The sequence below is a fragment of the Eschrichtius robustus genome, chromosome 1, assembly GCF_028021215.1.
Source record: "Eschrichtius robustus isolate mEscRob2 chromosome 1, mEscRob2.pri, whole genome shotgun sequence".
Lineage (NCBI taxonomy): Eukaryota > Metazoa > Chordata > Mammalia > Artiodactyla > Eschrichtiidae > Eschrichtius > Eschrichtius robustus.
In genome coordinates, this window is record NC_090824.1 from 89,681,430 (window position 1) to 89,697,124 (window position 15,695).

At 38.6% G+C, this 15,695-nt stretch overlaps 1 protein-coding gene across 7 annotated transcripts in view; it reads left to right on the forward strand.

Annotated features, from left to right (window-relative positions):
- The window catches only part of CAPN3 (calpain 3), a 51,777-nt gene that overhangs the window by 9,572 nt on the left and 26,510 nt on the right, over window positions 1–15,695 (forward strand). For 3 of the 7 annotated variants that reach the window (XM_068549987.1, XM_068550015.1, XM_068550009.1), the window contains exon 1: window positions 4,577–4,825. The exons of the other annotated variants lie outside the window; for them this stretch is intronic. In XM_068549987.1, the coding sequence (XP_068406088.1) occupies window positions 4,577–4,825 (249 nt within the window). Of the gene's footprint in view, window positions 1–4,576; window positions 4,826–15,695 lie in introns of those variants that run through there. 7 annotated transcript variants of the gene reach the window in all.

Consider the following 15,695-nt stretch of genomic DNA (forward strand, 5'->3'; position numbering starts at 1 on the left):
AACTTTTTTTTTTTTTTTTTTTTTACTCTAAGGTCAATCATATAGGATATTAATGTAGGTACAGCAACTTTGGGGGCAAGTTTTTGCTTGATATATATTTTTTTCATTCTTTTACTTTCAACATTTCTATGTCCTGATGTGGTGCATGGGCTCAGTAGTTGCATGCGGGGGCTTAGTTGTCCTGCGGCATGTGGGATCTTAGTTCCCTTACCAGGGATCAAACCCACGTCCCCTGCATTGGAAGGCGGATTCTTAACCACTGGACCATAAGGGAAGTCCAAAACCTTTGTCTTTTAACTGGAGATTTTAGTCTATTTACATTGATTATGAGCTTTGATGTACTTTGGGTTTATTTCTATCTTCCTAACCATAACATTTCTGTTTGTATTTCTTTTGAAATGTTCCTTTTTTCCTCTTTATGTCCTTTTAATTGATTAAAAGTGCTTTCTCTCATTTTTTTTTTCTTTCTACTAGTTTGGAAGTTATTGATTGTTTCTGTCTTTTCAGTGGTTGCCTTAAATTGTTAGCATACATATTATCTTGACGAAGCCTGAAATATCAATACCATTATTTTTCTCATAAATAATATGAGGACCATAGAGCACTTTAAGTACTCCTCTTCTAACTAATATGCCATGGTTGTTCAGAATTTTATCTCTATCTTGATTTTTTAACCTTAAAATTAGAAAATATTGTAATTTTTCAATATTTGCTTAAATTTACACACATTTGCCAATTTCTTTGTTTACTGATCCTTCCTGAGTCTTAGACTTTTGTTTCTAGAATAATTTTACTTTTTCCTAAAGTACATTGTTTAGAAGTTCCTTTAGCGGGGGTCTATTTGTAGTAAGCATTTCAATTTTTATTTGTGTGAAATTTGCTGTCACTCTTAAAATACTTTTCCTGAGTAATCAGCCCTAGGTTGATTCTCAGTACTGTCCTCTGGATTACGTTGTTGTTGAAATCAGCAATCATTCTATTTGGTATCCCTTAATAGGCCATCTGCCTTTTCTCTCTGACTGCTTTCAAAATCCTCTCTGTCTATGGTATTCTGCATTGTTGTGTCTAAACATGTATTTCTTTATATCTTTCCTGCTTAGGATTCATTGGGATCTTGAATCTGAGGACTGGAGTCATTAATCCATTGTAGAAAATCTCTTAGAATATTATTTCTCCCCATATTTTCTATTATCTTCTTCTAGAACGCCAATGAAATATATGCTGAGCTTATCTTGCTCTATCACATATATATCTTAACCTCTTTTAAAAAAAAATTTCCCATCTTTGATTCTCTGTGTGGTATTCTAGGTGATTTCTTCTGAAGTAGCTTCCAATTCACCAATTCTCACTTTAATACCACCTAATCCAATTATTGAATTATTAAATTTAAGTGTGAACATTAATTGGATACTGGTTCAAAAACTAAAAGCATCTATAAAAGATATTTGGGGAACAATTGAAAAAATTATCACAGGGATTTGGATCTTGGATAATATTAGAGAGCAGTAGTTAATTTTTCTTAGTGATAATGGCGTTACGGTCAGTAGGAGAGTGTTCTTGTCTTTAGGAGATGCCTGGTGTATCCTAAGTATATTCCTAAGTATTTAGGTATAAACTGTCATTGTACGAACAACACTCTTTCAAATGGTTCAGCAAAAAAATAATAAAATCTATACATACATATATAGATAGGTAAAACAAAGATGGCAAAATGTTAACAATTGTTGAATGTAGATGTAAGTTATATGGGTGTCCATTCTTTAAACTTTTCTGCAAGTTTGAAATTTTTCATAATAAAAAGCTAAAAAACTGTGATAGCTAAAATCTAACATTTCAATAACGGTTAAAATATAAAATCAAGGAAAATGAAAAAAAGAAAGAGAGAAAGGAAGAAAGGGAGAAAAAATAATTGAAAGGGAGAGAAATGTAAAAGAAATAATATAAGAATATCCCAGAACTGGGGACAAAATTCTCTACATTGAAAGGAGTCACTGAGGGCTCAGCACAAAGAATTTAAAAAGTAAATAAACTCATAACAAGACACACAAATGTGGCTTTTGGAATTGGGGTGGGGGATTGTTGGGGAGAGGGAGAAGGGAGAAAACCCTAAAAGCTTTCAGAGGGAAAAGATAGGTCACATACAAAGGAATGTTCATCAAAATTGCATCATACTTCTCAACACCAGATGCCAGGAGCAATGAGACAATGCCTTAAAACTTCTGAAGGAAACTGATTTTCAACCTAAAACACCTAGACAAATTCTCAATCAAGTGCAAAGATAGAAAAGAGATAGATGGGCAAGGACTCCAGTGATTTACCTCCCACTCATCCATTCTTACAAAACTGCAAGTTGTGTGCCAATAAAATCGAGGAGTGAACCAAAGAAGGTTTAAGATCCAGGAAACAGATTTCCACCCAGGAGAAGGGCAGTCAGTCACAGGCCACTGCTCCAGACCTGGAAGATTGCTGGTCTGGTCTGTAGGGGAGAAGGGCTGCAAAGGAAGGCCTTAGGTTGGGGAGCAATGGAACCTCTAGGTTATCTATGCATTTAAGTATTTGTAAAAACTACTGCTGAAGAAAAGCATTGATGGATACATAAAAAAATCAGAGAATTATAAAGAAGAAGAGAAAAGAAACACTTATACAGAAAGGAAATGTAACACAGCATACTACTTAGTTAAGAAGTGAACGATATTTAACTAATTATATTAAAGGAAATAATGAATTTTAATTTCTCTAAAATTTACGACATAAGTATTTTGGGAAGATGATGGGCAGAGCATAATGTGAGAAACCTAAATCTCATTCCCCCAAATAGGAATTCTACTGATACTTTCTAAAAATAATAAATTAAAAAGTAATAATATAAGCATATTATTTAGAAATATAGAGGTAAATACCAGAAGAAAGAGCTAAAAGAATTAAAAGTGGCTGTCTCTGAGGAGAGAAATTTGCAGGGCAAGAGACTTCTATTCCTCTAGGTAACTTTTGTTTGACTTTTTAAAACTTTGTTCATGTATAAACTGAATAAAAATAAAATTATTTCTTAAAAAAACTGACCTGGGGCTTCCCTGGTGGCACAGTGGTTAAGAACCTGCCTGCCAATGCAGAGGACACGGGTTCGAGCCCTGGTCCGGGAAGATCCCACATGCCGCGGAGCATCTAAGCCCGTGCGCCACAACTACTGAGCCTGCGCTCTAGAGCCTGCGAGCCACAACTACTGAGCCCACGTGCTGCAACTACTGAAGCCCGCACGGCCTAGAGCCCGTGCTCCACAACAAGAGAAGTCACCGCAATGAGAAGCCTGCGCACCGCAACGAAGAGTAACCCCCGCTCGCCACAACTAGAGAAAGCCCGCGCGCAGCAACGACGACCCAATGCAACCAAATGTAACTAATAAATTAATTAAAAAAAAAAAAACTGACCTCAAAAATTACTTTGAGCTATTATAGTGTCCTGTAAAGCCAATGTCGTGGTTTCAAACACTAGCGAACATAGAATCCCTGATGTGCTTATTTAAATTGCAGAGTCCCAGACCCCTACCAAGAGGATCTGAATCCTTAGGTCTGGGGTAAGCCCTGGGAATCTGCATTTTAAACTTGCATCCCAGGTGATTCTGATGCAGGTAGTCCAAAGACCATACTTTGAGAAGCACGGAGTAGACAAAAACTGACAAGAGTGAACAAGTGGACAGGGAGATGGCATCCTCCTAGTGGGAAGGCTGCCAAAACAGAGTTTCCACCCATGCCAGCTCCCTGCCCTTACTCTCGAGTTGCCCGTTTGTGCATGGTGAAATTTTGAAAAAGCTGAGCTTTCTTGTGAATATATTCTGACACACATTTATCCTCCTTCCCCATCTACCACCTTCTCTGCCTCAAAGGTCCTGAACTCACAACCGTGGATGTCTGTTCACTGCCACTGGGACCCACTCTAACAGGGACTCTCATTTGAGGTCAAGCTACCTACCCTCTGGGTCCCTCTCACAGATTAGAGTCCCTAAATGGCCAGTCAAGGTCTTTGGGGGGTGGGGCAGGGACATCAGGAGAATGAAGGCTTCATTAACCTCAGACAATGGCCTGGAACAGAATCCTCCTGTGCATTCAGGAGCCTGTATAGGATTAGTGTATACAGCATGTTTCGAAGGCCCCATGCTATATCCCATTGGCCGCCAGTGTTAAAGGCATGAATGCCTTTTGCTGAGGCAGGGAAAGCCTCTCTGCAACTATATTTTCTCTTTTTAAAGAAAGAATCCCAGCAAGGCTGATGGAAGTAGCCTGCAGGTCTGCAGGTCTTGTGGCCTGTCCCAGGGCTGTCCCTGGCTCTCTCGCTCCCCTTGCCGGCTCCCTGTCTGACTGGCATGGTGTCGCCCCTTGACCGTGGGCTCAGGGGCCTCCAGCCAAAGCTGCTGACTCTGACCATGGCCTTTCTCTGGGCTGTGTTCATTTGCATTGCGCTGCTGAGAGTGGAGGAGCTATATAGGCTCCGGCCCATTCACGGGAGGATTAGGCCTTGGACTGAGGGCGCAGCAGGAGAGAGGCCACAGTGAAGGCCCAGCTCCACTCCCTGAGCGGCCACCATGCCCTACCTGCTGCCAGGATTCTTCTGTGACCGTGTGATCCGGGAGAGGGACAGGAGAAACGGAGAAGGCACCGCCACACGGCCCCTCAAGTATGAGGGGCAGGATTTTGTTGTTCTCAGACAACAGTGCCTGGCTCAGAAGTGCCTCTTTGAAGACCGTGTGTTCCCAGCAGGTGTTCAGTCCCTGGGCTCCCATGAGCTGAGCCAGAAAACCAAGATGAAGGCCATCACGTGGAAAAGGCCAAAGGTAGGGATAGGAGGGACGGGGCTTCAGGAGATAGCTCTTGGGGATGGGAGGTCAAGTGGTCCAGAGCCTGAGGCCACAGATCCCGGATCTGAGCAAGTGGCTTATCAACATTCTCCTACCCATTTGCCCCCCAAATACTTTCCTGCTTCCTCCTGAAACTGGAGCTGTTATTTTCTATTCCTGAACTAGAGATTATTTAATACTTTATAGATCCCTGAGACTGTAAATATTTTTAAGAGAGCTAATGCACTGACTTAAATTCGTAGTAAAACAGTAAGGAATAATTGATTATCATGTTTCTTCTCGAGAGCAGGTATTCTGGGGGTGGGAAAGTGGAGTGGGGAAGAGGACTAGGGCTCACAGTTTCAAGGAGAGTTCCCTGGAAGGTGGTGAACAGTTATGACATAGGAGGCTGCAGGAGGCTAGAGATTTGCCTTCTTAACTTCTTGCCTAAGGCTGGTTCATTAGTGATGTGTCACTTCTGTGTAAACAAAAAGGTCCATGCTGACCTGCCACACTCCCTACAGGGAGAAGCAGTTTGCTCAAGGATACCTTACTGCCTGGCAATTGAGGAGTCCATTTGTTTCAACTGTATTCAGCTACTCTGTGCTTCTCAAAGTGTGGTCTTTGGACTACCTGCATCAGAATCACCTTGGGATGCCAGTTTAAAATGCAGATTCCCAGGACTCATCCCAGACATAACTGTATTTCTATATTAACTATCTGTATTTATAATAAGCAAAACATGAGTTCATACTAACTTATACCAAAGTATTTCTCTTTGTGTGTGTATGTGTTATTGTAAATGAAGTTTGTTTTTGTTTTTACCAAATTCCATTTGTTCATTGCTGGTATATAGGAAAGCTACTGACTTTTATATACTAACCTTCTATCCTGCAACTGTGCTTGCTTATTAGTTCCAGAAAGGTTTTTTTTTTTCTTTTTGTCTTTGTTTGGGATTTTCTACATAGACAATTATGTCATCTGTGAATAAAGAGCTTATTTCTTCCTTTCCAATCTTTATAAATTTATTTCCTTTTCTTGTTTTATTTCATTAGCTAGGACTTTCAGTATGATGTCAAATAAGAGTGGTAAGAGGAGACATTTTGACTTGTTTCTGACCTTAAGGGGAAAGCATCTAATTTCTTAACATTAAATATGAAGATAATTGCAGTTCGTTTAAAACTTTTAAAAAGTAAATTTTCTTTACCAACTTGAGGACATTCCCCTCTATTCCTAGGGGTTTTTATCATGAATGGGTATTGAATTTTGTTAAATGCTTTTTCTGCATCAACTGATATGATCATATGATTGTTCTTCTTAGCCTGTTGTGATGGATGTCATTGATTGATTTTCAAATGTTGAACCAGTCTTGCATACCTGGAATAAATTCCAGGTAAATGATATACTTGTAGTGTATAATTTTGTTTATACATTGTTGTTTTTGAGTTACTAATTTTTTTTTTGAGGATTTGGTTTCTATTTTCCTAAGAGATACTGGTCTGTAGTTTTCCTTGGCAATGTCTTTTTCTGGTTTGGGTATTAGGGTGATACTGGCCTCATAGAATGAGATAGGAAGTGATCCCTCTGCTTCAATTTTTCTGGAAGATATTGTAGAGAATTTGTATCATTTCTTCCTTGAATGTTTCATAGAATTCACCAATAAAATCATCTGGATCTGGTGCTTTTTTTTTGGAGGGTTATTAATCATTGAATAAATTTCTTCAATAGGTATAGCCATATTCAGATGGTCTGTTTGTCTTTGTGTGAGTTTTGTGTCTTTTACGAAATTAGTCAATTTTATCTAAAGTTATCAAATCTGTGGGCTTAGAGGTATCTGCGGTATTCCTTTATTATCCTTTTAATGTCCATGGGATCAGTAGTGGTGATCTCTACATTTCTGCTGTTGGTAATTGGTGTCTTCTCTCTTTTTTCCTTGGTGAGCATGGCTACAGGTTTATTGATTTTATTAACCTTTTCAAGAAACCAGTTTTTGGCTTTCTTGATTCTCTCTGTTGTTTTGCTATTTTCAATTTCATTGATTCTGCTCTGATCTTTCATTATTTCTTTTTTTCTGCTTGCTTTGAGCCTAAATTTTTTTTCTTTCTCTGGTGTCCTGAGGTAGAATATTGGTATTGATATCAGATCTTTCTTCTTTTCTAATATATGCATTCAATGTTATAGATTTCCCTCTAAGCACTGGTTTCACTGCATCCCACAAATTTTGATGATACATTTTCATTTTCATTTAGTTCAAAGCAATTTTTAACTTCTCTTGAAACTTCTTCTTTGACTTGTGTGTTATTTAGAAGTGTGTTGTTTAATTTCCAAATAATTTGGGATTTTCCAGTTATCTTATTGTTATTGCTTTCTAGTTTCATTCCGCTGTAGTCTGAAAACATACTTTGTATGTTTTCTATTCTTTTAAATTTGTCGAGGTGTGTTTATAGCCCAGAATGTGGTCTATCTTGGTGACTCTTCCATGTGATATTGAGAGCAGAATGCGTATTCTGCTATTGGTGGGTGGAGTAGTCTATAAATGTTAATTAGATCAAGTTGATTGCTAGTGCCATTCAGGTCAACTATATCCTTATTGATTTTCTACCTGCTTGATCTATAATTACTGAACAAGGGGTGTTAAAGTCTCCAACTATAATACTAGATTTGTCTATTTTTCCTTTCAGATGTATCACTTTTTGCCTCATGTCTTTTGACACTCTGTTGTTAGGTGCATCCACATTTAGGATTGTATGTTTTCTTGGACAAAGGACTCCTTTATCATTATGTAATGCATCTCTTTATCTCTGATAATTTTCCTTGTAATGAAGTCTGCTTTGTCTGAAATTTATACAGCTATTCCAGCTTTCTTTCTTTTTTTTTTTATTTATTTATCTATTTATCTATTTATTTATTTTTTTGGCTGAGTTGGGTCTTTCGTTGCTGCGTGCAGGCTTTCTCTAGTTGCGGCGAGCGGGGGCTACTCTTCGTTGTGGTGCGTGGGCTTCTCATTGCGGTGGCTTCTCTTGTTGTGGAGCATGAGCTCTAGGCGCGTGGGCTTCAGTAGTTGTGGCACGTGGGCTCAGTAGTTGTGGCTCGCGGGCTCTAGAGCGCAGGCTCAGTAGTTTTGGCACACGGGCTTAGTTGCTCTGCGGCATGTGGGATCTTTCCAGAGCAGGGCTCGAACCCGTGTCCCCTGCATTGGCAGGCGGATTCTTAACCCCTGCACCACCAGGGAAGCCTTCCAGCTTTCTTTTTTTTTTTTTTTTTATTTTTAAAATATTATCTATATTTATTGTTTTCTTTTTCTACTTGCACAACTTTCTCCTTTATTGTGAGTAGACAGTAATTGGCCTTGTATGGTATGTAACATTTTAAAATCAAACTAACTTCTCCATTCATTTGTTTATTAAAAAATATTTAATATGTATCTAGTATTTTTCTTTTTTTTTAGATTTCAGCTACTATATATATATTTTTTCCATAGTTTTAACACCTTTATTAAATCTAATAACTTTCATAAAGAGCCTGGCACACCTTAGGGAAGCATGAGCTTATTAAATATTAGCTAACCTCATTTTATGACCAAATCTCTCTTTTCCTGTTGCTCTAATATTTATTTTATCAATTGTTTGGTTTTTTTTTTTTGTAAATGGATGACCACAACAAAAGCAACAATGATTGCAATTACCAAACATGAAACACACTCATACTATGTCATAATATTGACATTCAGTCCAGTAATCCTCCACTGTAACAGCTCCTTTACTTTGCAGTGAAAATTGATTTGTATATTCTTTGCCTCTGAGTCCTTGTGGGATTTTTTTTTTTAATTCAAACAGAAAGTCACAAAAATTATAATCATCCTCATCAGTTCACTCAGTCCCATGTAATTGATTTTTTTTTTCATCTTGATCTTTTGTTAGCACTTTTATGAGTTCATCAGTTTTTCATTAGAGTTCTGAAAATGCTTATCCATTCAGTTCAGCAGTACAGTCAGTTACCAGAAACCTGTACTTGTCAGAGTCTTTTCCATGAATTCCTTGAAGATGAAACCCTTTTATAGGAACATATTTGCAAAAGCATCAGAGTACACCCAGAACTGTCTGTAAATGACAAAAGACTAGAAATGACCATGGTTAAAGATTTGATGAAAGTTCATAATAATGCAATTGACAAGGAAATTTAGTTATTTCTGAGGTATACATTTTAAAGTAAAAACTAGAATTATGATTTATAACATTATACCAGAACATATAAGATTTTTAGAAATTTCATGTAATGTCTGAAACATTCATATTAACATATTTCCATACAAATAACCCAATGAAACTTTAGTATTAGTTGTTTTGTTTGTTTGTTTTTTTATACTGCAGGTTCTTATTAGTCATCAGTTTTGTACACATCAGTGTATACATGTCAATCCCAATCGCCCAATTCAGCACACCACCATCCCCACCCCACCACAGTTTTCTCCCCTTGGTGTCCATATGTCTGTTCTCTACGTCTGTGTCTCAACTTCTGCCCTGCAAACCAGCTCATCTGTACCATTTTTCTAGGTTCCACATACATGCGTTAATATACGATATTTGTTTATCTCTTTCTGACTTACTTCACTCTGTATGACAGTCTCTAGATCCATCCACGTCTCAACAAATGACTCAATTTCGTTCCTTTTTATGGCTGAGTAATATTCCATTGTATATATGTACCACATCTTCGTTATCCATTCATCTGTCGATGGGCATTTAGGTTGCTTCCATGACCTGGCTATTGTAAATAGTGCTGCAATGAACATTCGGGTGCATGTGTCTTTTTGAATTATGGTTTTCTCTGGGTATACGCCCAGTAGTGGGATTGCTGGATCATATGGTAATTCTATTTTTAGTTTTTTAAGGAACCTCCATATTGTTCTCCATAGTGGCTGTATCAATTTACATTCCCACCAACAGTGCAAGAGGGTTCTCTTTTCTCCACACCCTCTCCAGCATTTGTTGTTTGTAGATTTTCTGATGATGCCCATTCTAACTGGTGTGAGGTGATACCTCATTGTAGTTTTGATTTGCATTTCTCTAATAATTAGTGATGTTGAGCAGCTTTTCATGTGCTTCTTGGCCACCTGTATGTCTTCTTTGGAGAAATGTCTATTTAGGTCTTCTGCCCATTTTTGGATTGGGTTGTTTGTTTCTTTAATATTGAGCTGAATGAGCTGTTTATATATTTTGGAGATTAATCCTTTGTCCATTGATTCGTTTGCAAATATTTTCTCCCATTCTGAGGGTTGTCTTTTCATCTTGTTTATGGTTTCCTTTGCTGTGAAAAAGGTTTGAAGTTTCATTAGGTCCCATTTGTTTATTTTTGTTTTTATTTCCATTACTCTAGGAGGTGGATCAAAAAAGATCTTGCTGTGATTTATGTCAAAGCGTGTTCTTCCTATGTCTTCCTCTAAGAGTTTTATAGTGTCCACTCTTACATTTAGGTCTCGAATCCATTTTGAGTTTATTTTTGTGTATGGTGTTAGGGAGTGTTCTAATTTCATTCTTTTACATGTAGCTGTCCAGTTTCCCCAGCACCACTTATTGAAGAGACTGTCTTTTCTCCATTGTATATCTTTGCCTCCTTTGTCACAGATTAGTTGACCATAGGTGCGTGGGTTTATCTCTGGGCTTTCTATCTTGTTCCATTGATCTGTGTTTCTGTTTTTGTGCCAGTACCATATTGTCTTGATTACCATAGCTTTGTAGTATAGTCTGAAGTCAGGGAGTCTGATTCCTCCAGCTCCTTTTTTTTCCCTCAAGACTGCTTTGGCTATTTGGGGTCTTTTGTGTCTCCATACAAATTTTAAGATTATTTGTTCTAGTTCCGTAAAAAATGCCATTGGTAATTTGATAGGGATTGCATTGAATCTGTAGATTGCTTTGGGTAGTATAGTCATTTTCACAATACTGATTCTTCCAATCCAAGAACATGGTATATCTCTCCATCTGTTTGTATCATCTTTAATTTCTTTCATCAGTGTCTTATAGTTTTCTGCATACAGGTCTTTTGTCTCCCTAGGTAGGTTTATTCCTAGGTGTTTTATTCTTTTTGTTGCAATGGCAAATGGGAGTGTTTCCATAATTTCTCTTTCAGATTTTTCATCATTAGTGTATAGGAATGCAAGAGATTTCTGTGCATTAATTTTGTATCCTGCAACTTTACCAAATTCATTGATTATCCAGCTTTCTTTTGATGAGCATTAGCATGGTATATCCTTCTCTAGCTATCCAAGTCTTTATTTTATTTATTTATTTATTTATTTATTTATTTATTTATTTATTTATTTATTTATTTATTTTTGGCTGTGTTGGGTCTTCATTGCTGTGCACATGCTTTCTTTAGCTGTGGTGAGTGGGGGCTACTGTTCGTTGCGGTGCGCGGGCTACTTATTGTCGTGGCTTCTCTTGTTGTGGAGCATGGGCTCTAGGCGCGCAGGCTTTAGTAGTTGTGGCACGTGGGCTCAGTAGTTGTGGCTTATGGGCTCTAGAGCGCAGGGTCAGTAGCTGTGGCTCACGGGCTTAGTTGCTCCGCGGCATGTGGGATCTTCCCAGTCCAGGGCTCGAACCCATGTCCCTTGCATTGGCAGGCAGATTATTAACCACTGAGCCACCAGGGAAGCCCTATCCAAGTCTTTATATTTAAAGTGATTTTCTTGTAGATAACATATCGTTGGGTCTGTTAAAAAAATCTATTCTCACAATCTCTATCTTTTAATTGATGTATTAGGCCATTCACATTTAAGTGATTATAATATAGTTGCATTAATATCTACTATGTTTATAACTGTTTTCTATTTGTTGCAATTTTTCTTTGTTTCTCTCCTCTCCCCTTTCCTGCATTCTCTGGTTTTAATTGAGTATTCTATATGATTCCATTTATCTCTTCTCTTAAGTATATCAATTATGCTTTTTAAAAAATGTTAATGGTTATGCTAAAGTTTCCAATATACACTTACAACTAATCTGATTTCACCTTCAAATAACATATACCACTGTATATGTAGTCTAGTACCTTATAATAGAAAATTCCCAATTCCTCCCTTTCTTCCCTCATGACATTGACATTACTGTCATGCATTTCACTTATCCATATGCTATAATTACTCAACACGTTGTTGTGATTATTACTTTAAATAATCTTTAGATTAAAAATAAGAAAAATAGGGCTTCCCTGGTGGCGCGGTGGTTAAGAATCTGCCTGCCAATGCAGGGGACACAGGTTCGAGCCCTGGTCCGGGAAGATCCCACATGCCGTGGAGCAACTAAGCCCATGCGCCACAACTACTGAGCCTGAGCTCTAGAGCCTGTGAGTCACAACTATGGAGCCTGCGTGCCACACCTACTGAAGCCCACGCACCTAGAGCCCGTGCTCTGTAACAAGAGAAGCCACCGCAATGAGAAGCCTGTGCACCGCAATGAAGAGAAGCCCCCGCTCACCGCAACTAGAGAAAAGCCCACGCGCAGCAATGAAGACCCAACACAGCCAAAAATAAAATAAAAATTTTAAAAATAGGAATTATTTTTTTTTAAAAATAAGAAAAATAAAAGTTTTATTTTACCTTCATTTATTCCTTCTCTGATGCTCTTCCTTTCTTTACGTAGGTCCAGGTTTCTGATCTATATAATTTTCCTTCTCCTTGAAGAGCTTCTTTTAACATTTCTTGCAAGCCAAGTCTGCTGGAAATGAATTCCCTGTGGGTTATTTTTTTAAACATTTACTGGGCTTCCCTCGTGGCGCAGTGGTTGAGAATCTGCCTGCTAATTCAGGGGACACGGGTTCGAGCCCTGGTCTGGGAAGATCCCACATGCCGCGGAGCAACTAGGCCCGTGAGCCACAACTACTGAGCCTGCGCGTCTGGAGCCTGTGCTCCGCAACAAGAGAGGCTGCGATAGTGAGAGGCGCGTGCACCGCGATGAAGAGTGGCCCCCGCTCGCCACAACTAGAGAAAGCCCTCGCGCAGAAACGAAGACCCAACACAGCCAAAATAAATAAATAAATAAATTTAAACATTTACTTTATTTATTTTATTTATTTATTTGGTTGTGCCAGGTCTTAGTTGCGGCAGGTGGTCTCCTTTAGTTGCAGCATGTGTGCTCCTTAGTTGCAGCCAGTAGGCTCCTTAGTTGTAACTCGCTGGCTCCTTAGTTGCAGCATGCACACTCAGTTGCGGCATGCATGCGGGATCTAGTTCCCTGACCAGGGATCGAACCGGGGCCCCCTGCATTGGGAGCATGGAGTCTTCACCTCTGCGTCACCAGGGAAGTCCCTTCCCTGTGGTTTTATTTGTCTGAGAAAGCCTTTAGTCTCTCCTTCAGTTTTGAAAGATAAATTCTCTGCATATAGAATGCTAGGTTGGTGGGTTTTTCTTTCATCAATTTAAATATTTCATCAATTTAAATATTTCTTGCTTGCATGGTTTCTGAAGAGAAGTCTACTATAATTCTTGTCTTATTTCCTCTAGAGCAAAGGTATTTTTCTCCCTCTTGGCTTCTTTGAAGATCTTTTATCTTTGGTTATCTGCAGTTTGAATATGATATGCCTAAGTGTAGTTATGTTTTATTTTGCTGGCATTTATGCTACTTGATGTTCTTTGTGCTTCTTGGATCTGTGATTTGGTATCTGTCATTAATTTTGGAAAGTTCTTGGACATTATTACTTCAAATATTTCTTCTGCTCTGTTCTTTCTTTCCCTCCAGTATTCCAATTATGCATATGCTGCACCTTTTGAATTGTCCCACAGTTCTTAGATGTTCTGCTCTGTTTTGTTGTTGTTTTTGTTGTTATATTTTTCTCTTTGCATTTCACTTTAGGAAATTCCTATTGTCTCATCTTCAATCTCACTGATTTTTTTTTTATTGTCCATGTCTAATCTACTGATGAGCCCATCAAATACATGTTATACTGTCTTTTATTTCTATCATTTCCTTTTGATTCTTTCTTAGAGTTTCCATCTCTCTGCTTATATTGCCCATCTTTTCTTAAATGTTATGTACTTTTTCCATTAGACTTTTTGACATACTAATCATAGTTATTTTAAATTCCCTGCCTGATAATTCCAACATCTATGTCATATCAGAATCTAGTTCTGATGCTTGCTCTTGCCTGCCTTTTGGCATCTCTTGTAATTTTTTACTGAAAGCCAGACATATTGCTTTGGGTAATAAGAACTAAGATACATTAGCCTTTGGCATAAGGGTTTATGTTAAGCTGGCTAGAAGTTGTGCTGTGTTTGTTTCCTCCAGCTGCAGGTGTCAGAAGCTTCAAATTCCTTTAATATCCTTGTTTTGTCTCCTCTCTTGACTTTGGGCTTTCCTAAATACTTATCAGAGTTTACATCTTGCAGCTCTTTCAGCTGTAAGTCACTGTTATTTCACTGGAGCCCTGTTGATGTGGTGGTATGATCGGGGAGGGGAAGTGTTCTATAATCTAATGATTAAAGCTCTGTCTTTTAATGAGACTGTCTCTCTGGGCTATGACCTTCATACACGTTTCTCCATTGGTATAGCTTTTACCCCTTCTTAGGTGAGAAAGCCTGGAGGTGGCTGGAGTGGGAGTAATACATTTCCCCCAACATAGGTAAGACTGGAAAAGTCTTTTCCCCTGTAGGGGGGATCTTTCTTGGATCTTCACCATGAGAACTTCGAATTTTTGGAGGTAAAAACGATGAAAGGGTTGGGGGTTTCTCCCAAGACTGTGGCTCCAGAAGTTTCTCACTCTTGTGCTAGTCCACACTCAGCTTCCTGAAATTCATCAAAGTTACCATTTAAGTGTTCCTCCCAGTTTGTGGCTGAGGCAGCTTCTGTTCCAGATAAACAGATCTTGGCTATAACTCTCTGGTTTCACTTGTGTCCATATCTCAGGGTGGTAGGTTGCCCTGCAACCTCAGTTCTCTGATGGATCCAAGCAAAGTCACTGGTTTTCAGGTGTTTGGCTTTTTCTTGTGGTAAGGATGGGAGGGATGACTTCCAAGCTTTTTACATGTTGGAGCTGAAACCAGAAGTCCCCTACATATATCTATATTAGCCCACCCTTTTAAATGTATGCTTTTGTTTATCTTATAACGCACATTGTATGTTAGGATAACACACACACATAATTTAAAACTAATAAGAATATGTACAGTTGCATGTTCAGAATATTTTAATGATGGAGGTATAAAATTAAAAAAATGTTTGCAAACCACAGCACTCAAAAACTGAGGAAATGGTCATCTGTTGCTAATTGCTGGGAATCCATCACTGACAGATCCAGTCTCCATGCTAAATTATAGCCAAACAAGTGACCGGAAGTCTTAGGTCCCCAAGTTAAAGTGACAGAGCCAGGACAATCTACCCTTTGTTCATATTAACCAACAAAAACAGGCCTCAGACACTCCAGGAAAGTAGGTGGTGGGAAGGGGTATCTAGGTAAATCTAGCTGTTCTATGAATTAACCCTCAACAAGTTTGGTAACTGACCCTCACCAAACAGACATCTCTCATGAGGACAAACAACTGAGGGTCTCTAGGCTGGGGGTTTCCTGGAGGGCAGGCAGGGACGATTTCCTATTTTTATTATATCCTTAAATCCCCCAGCCCTGTGCATACTTGGAAGCTCAATTAATGTTTGGTGAATTTAGCTGAGGTAGTATTGAAGGTAAATGTAATATATTGGGGAATCTCTACTACTGCAAAAAATGTAACTCTATTCAAATACCTGGACCTCTAAGCAGATGGAAGAGAAAGCAGTGCAGTTGCTACTGCCTTTGCAAGTAGTCAGCCCTTGAATTGGTGGCAGGTGAGGAGACGAGGTTTGCTTCTGTACTTATAGACCCAAGGAGAGAAATCTATCCTTGT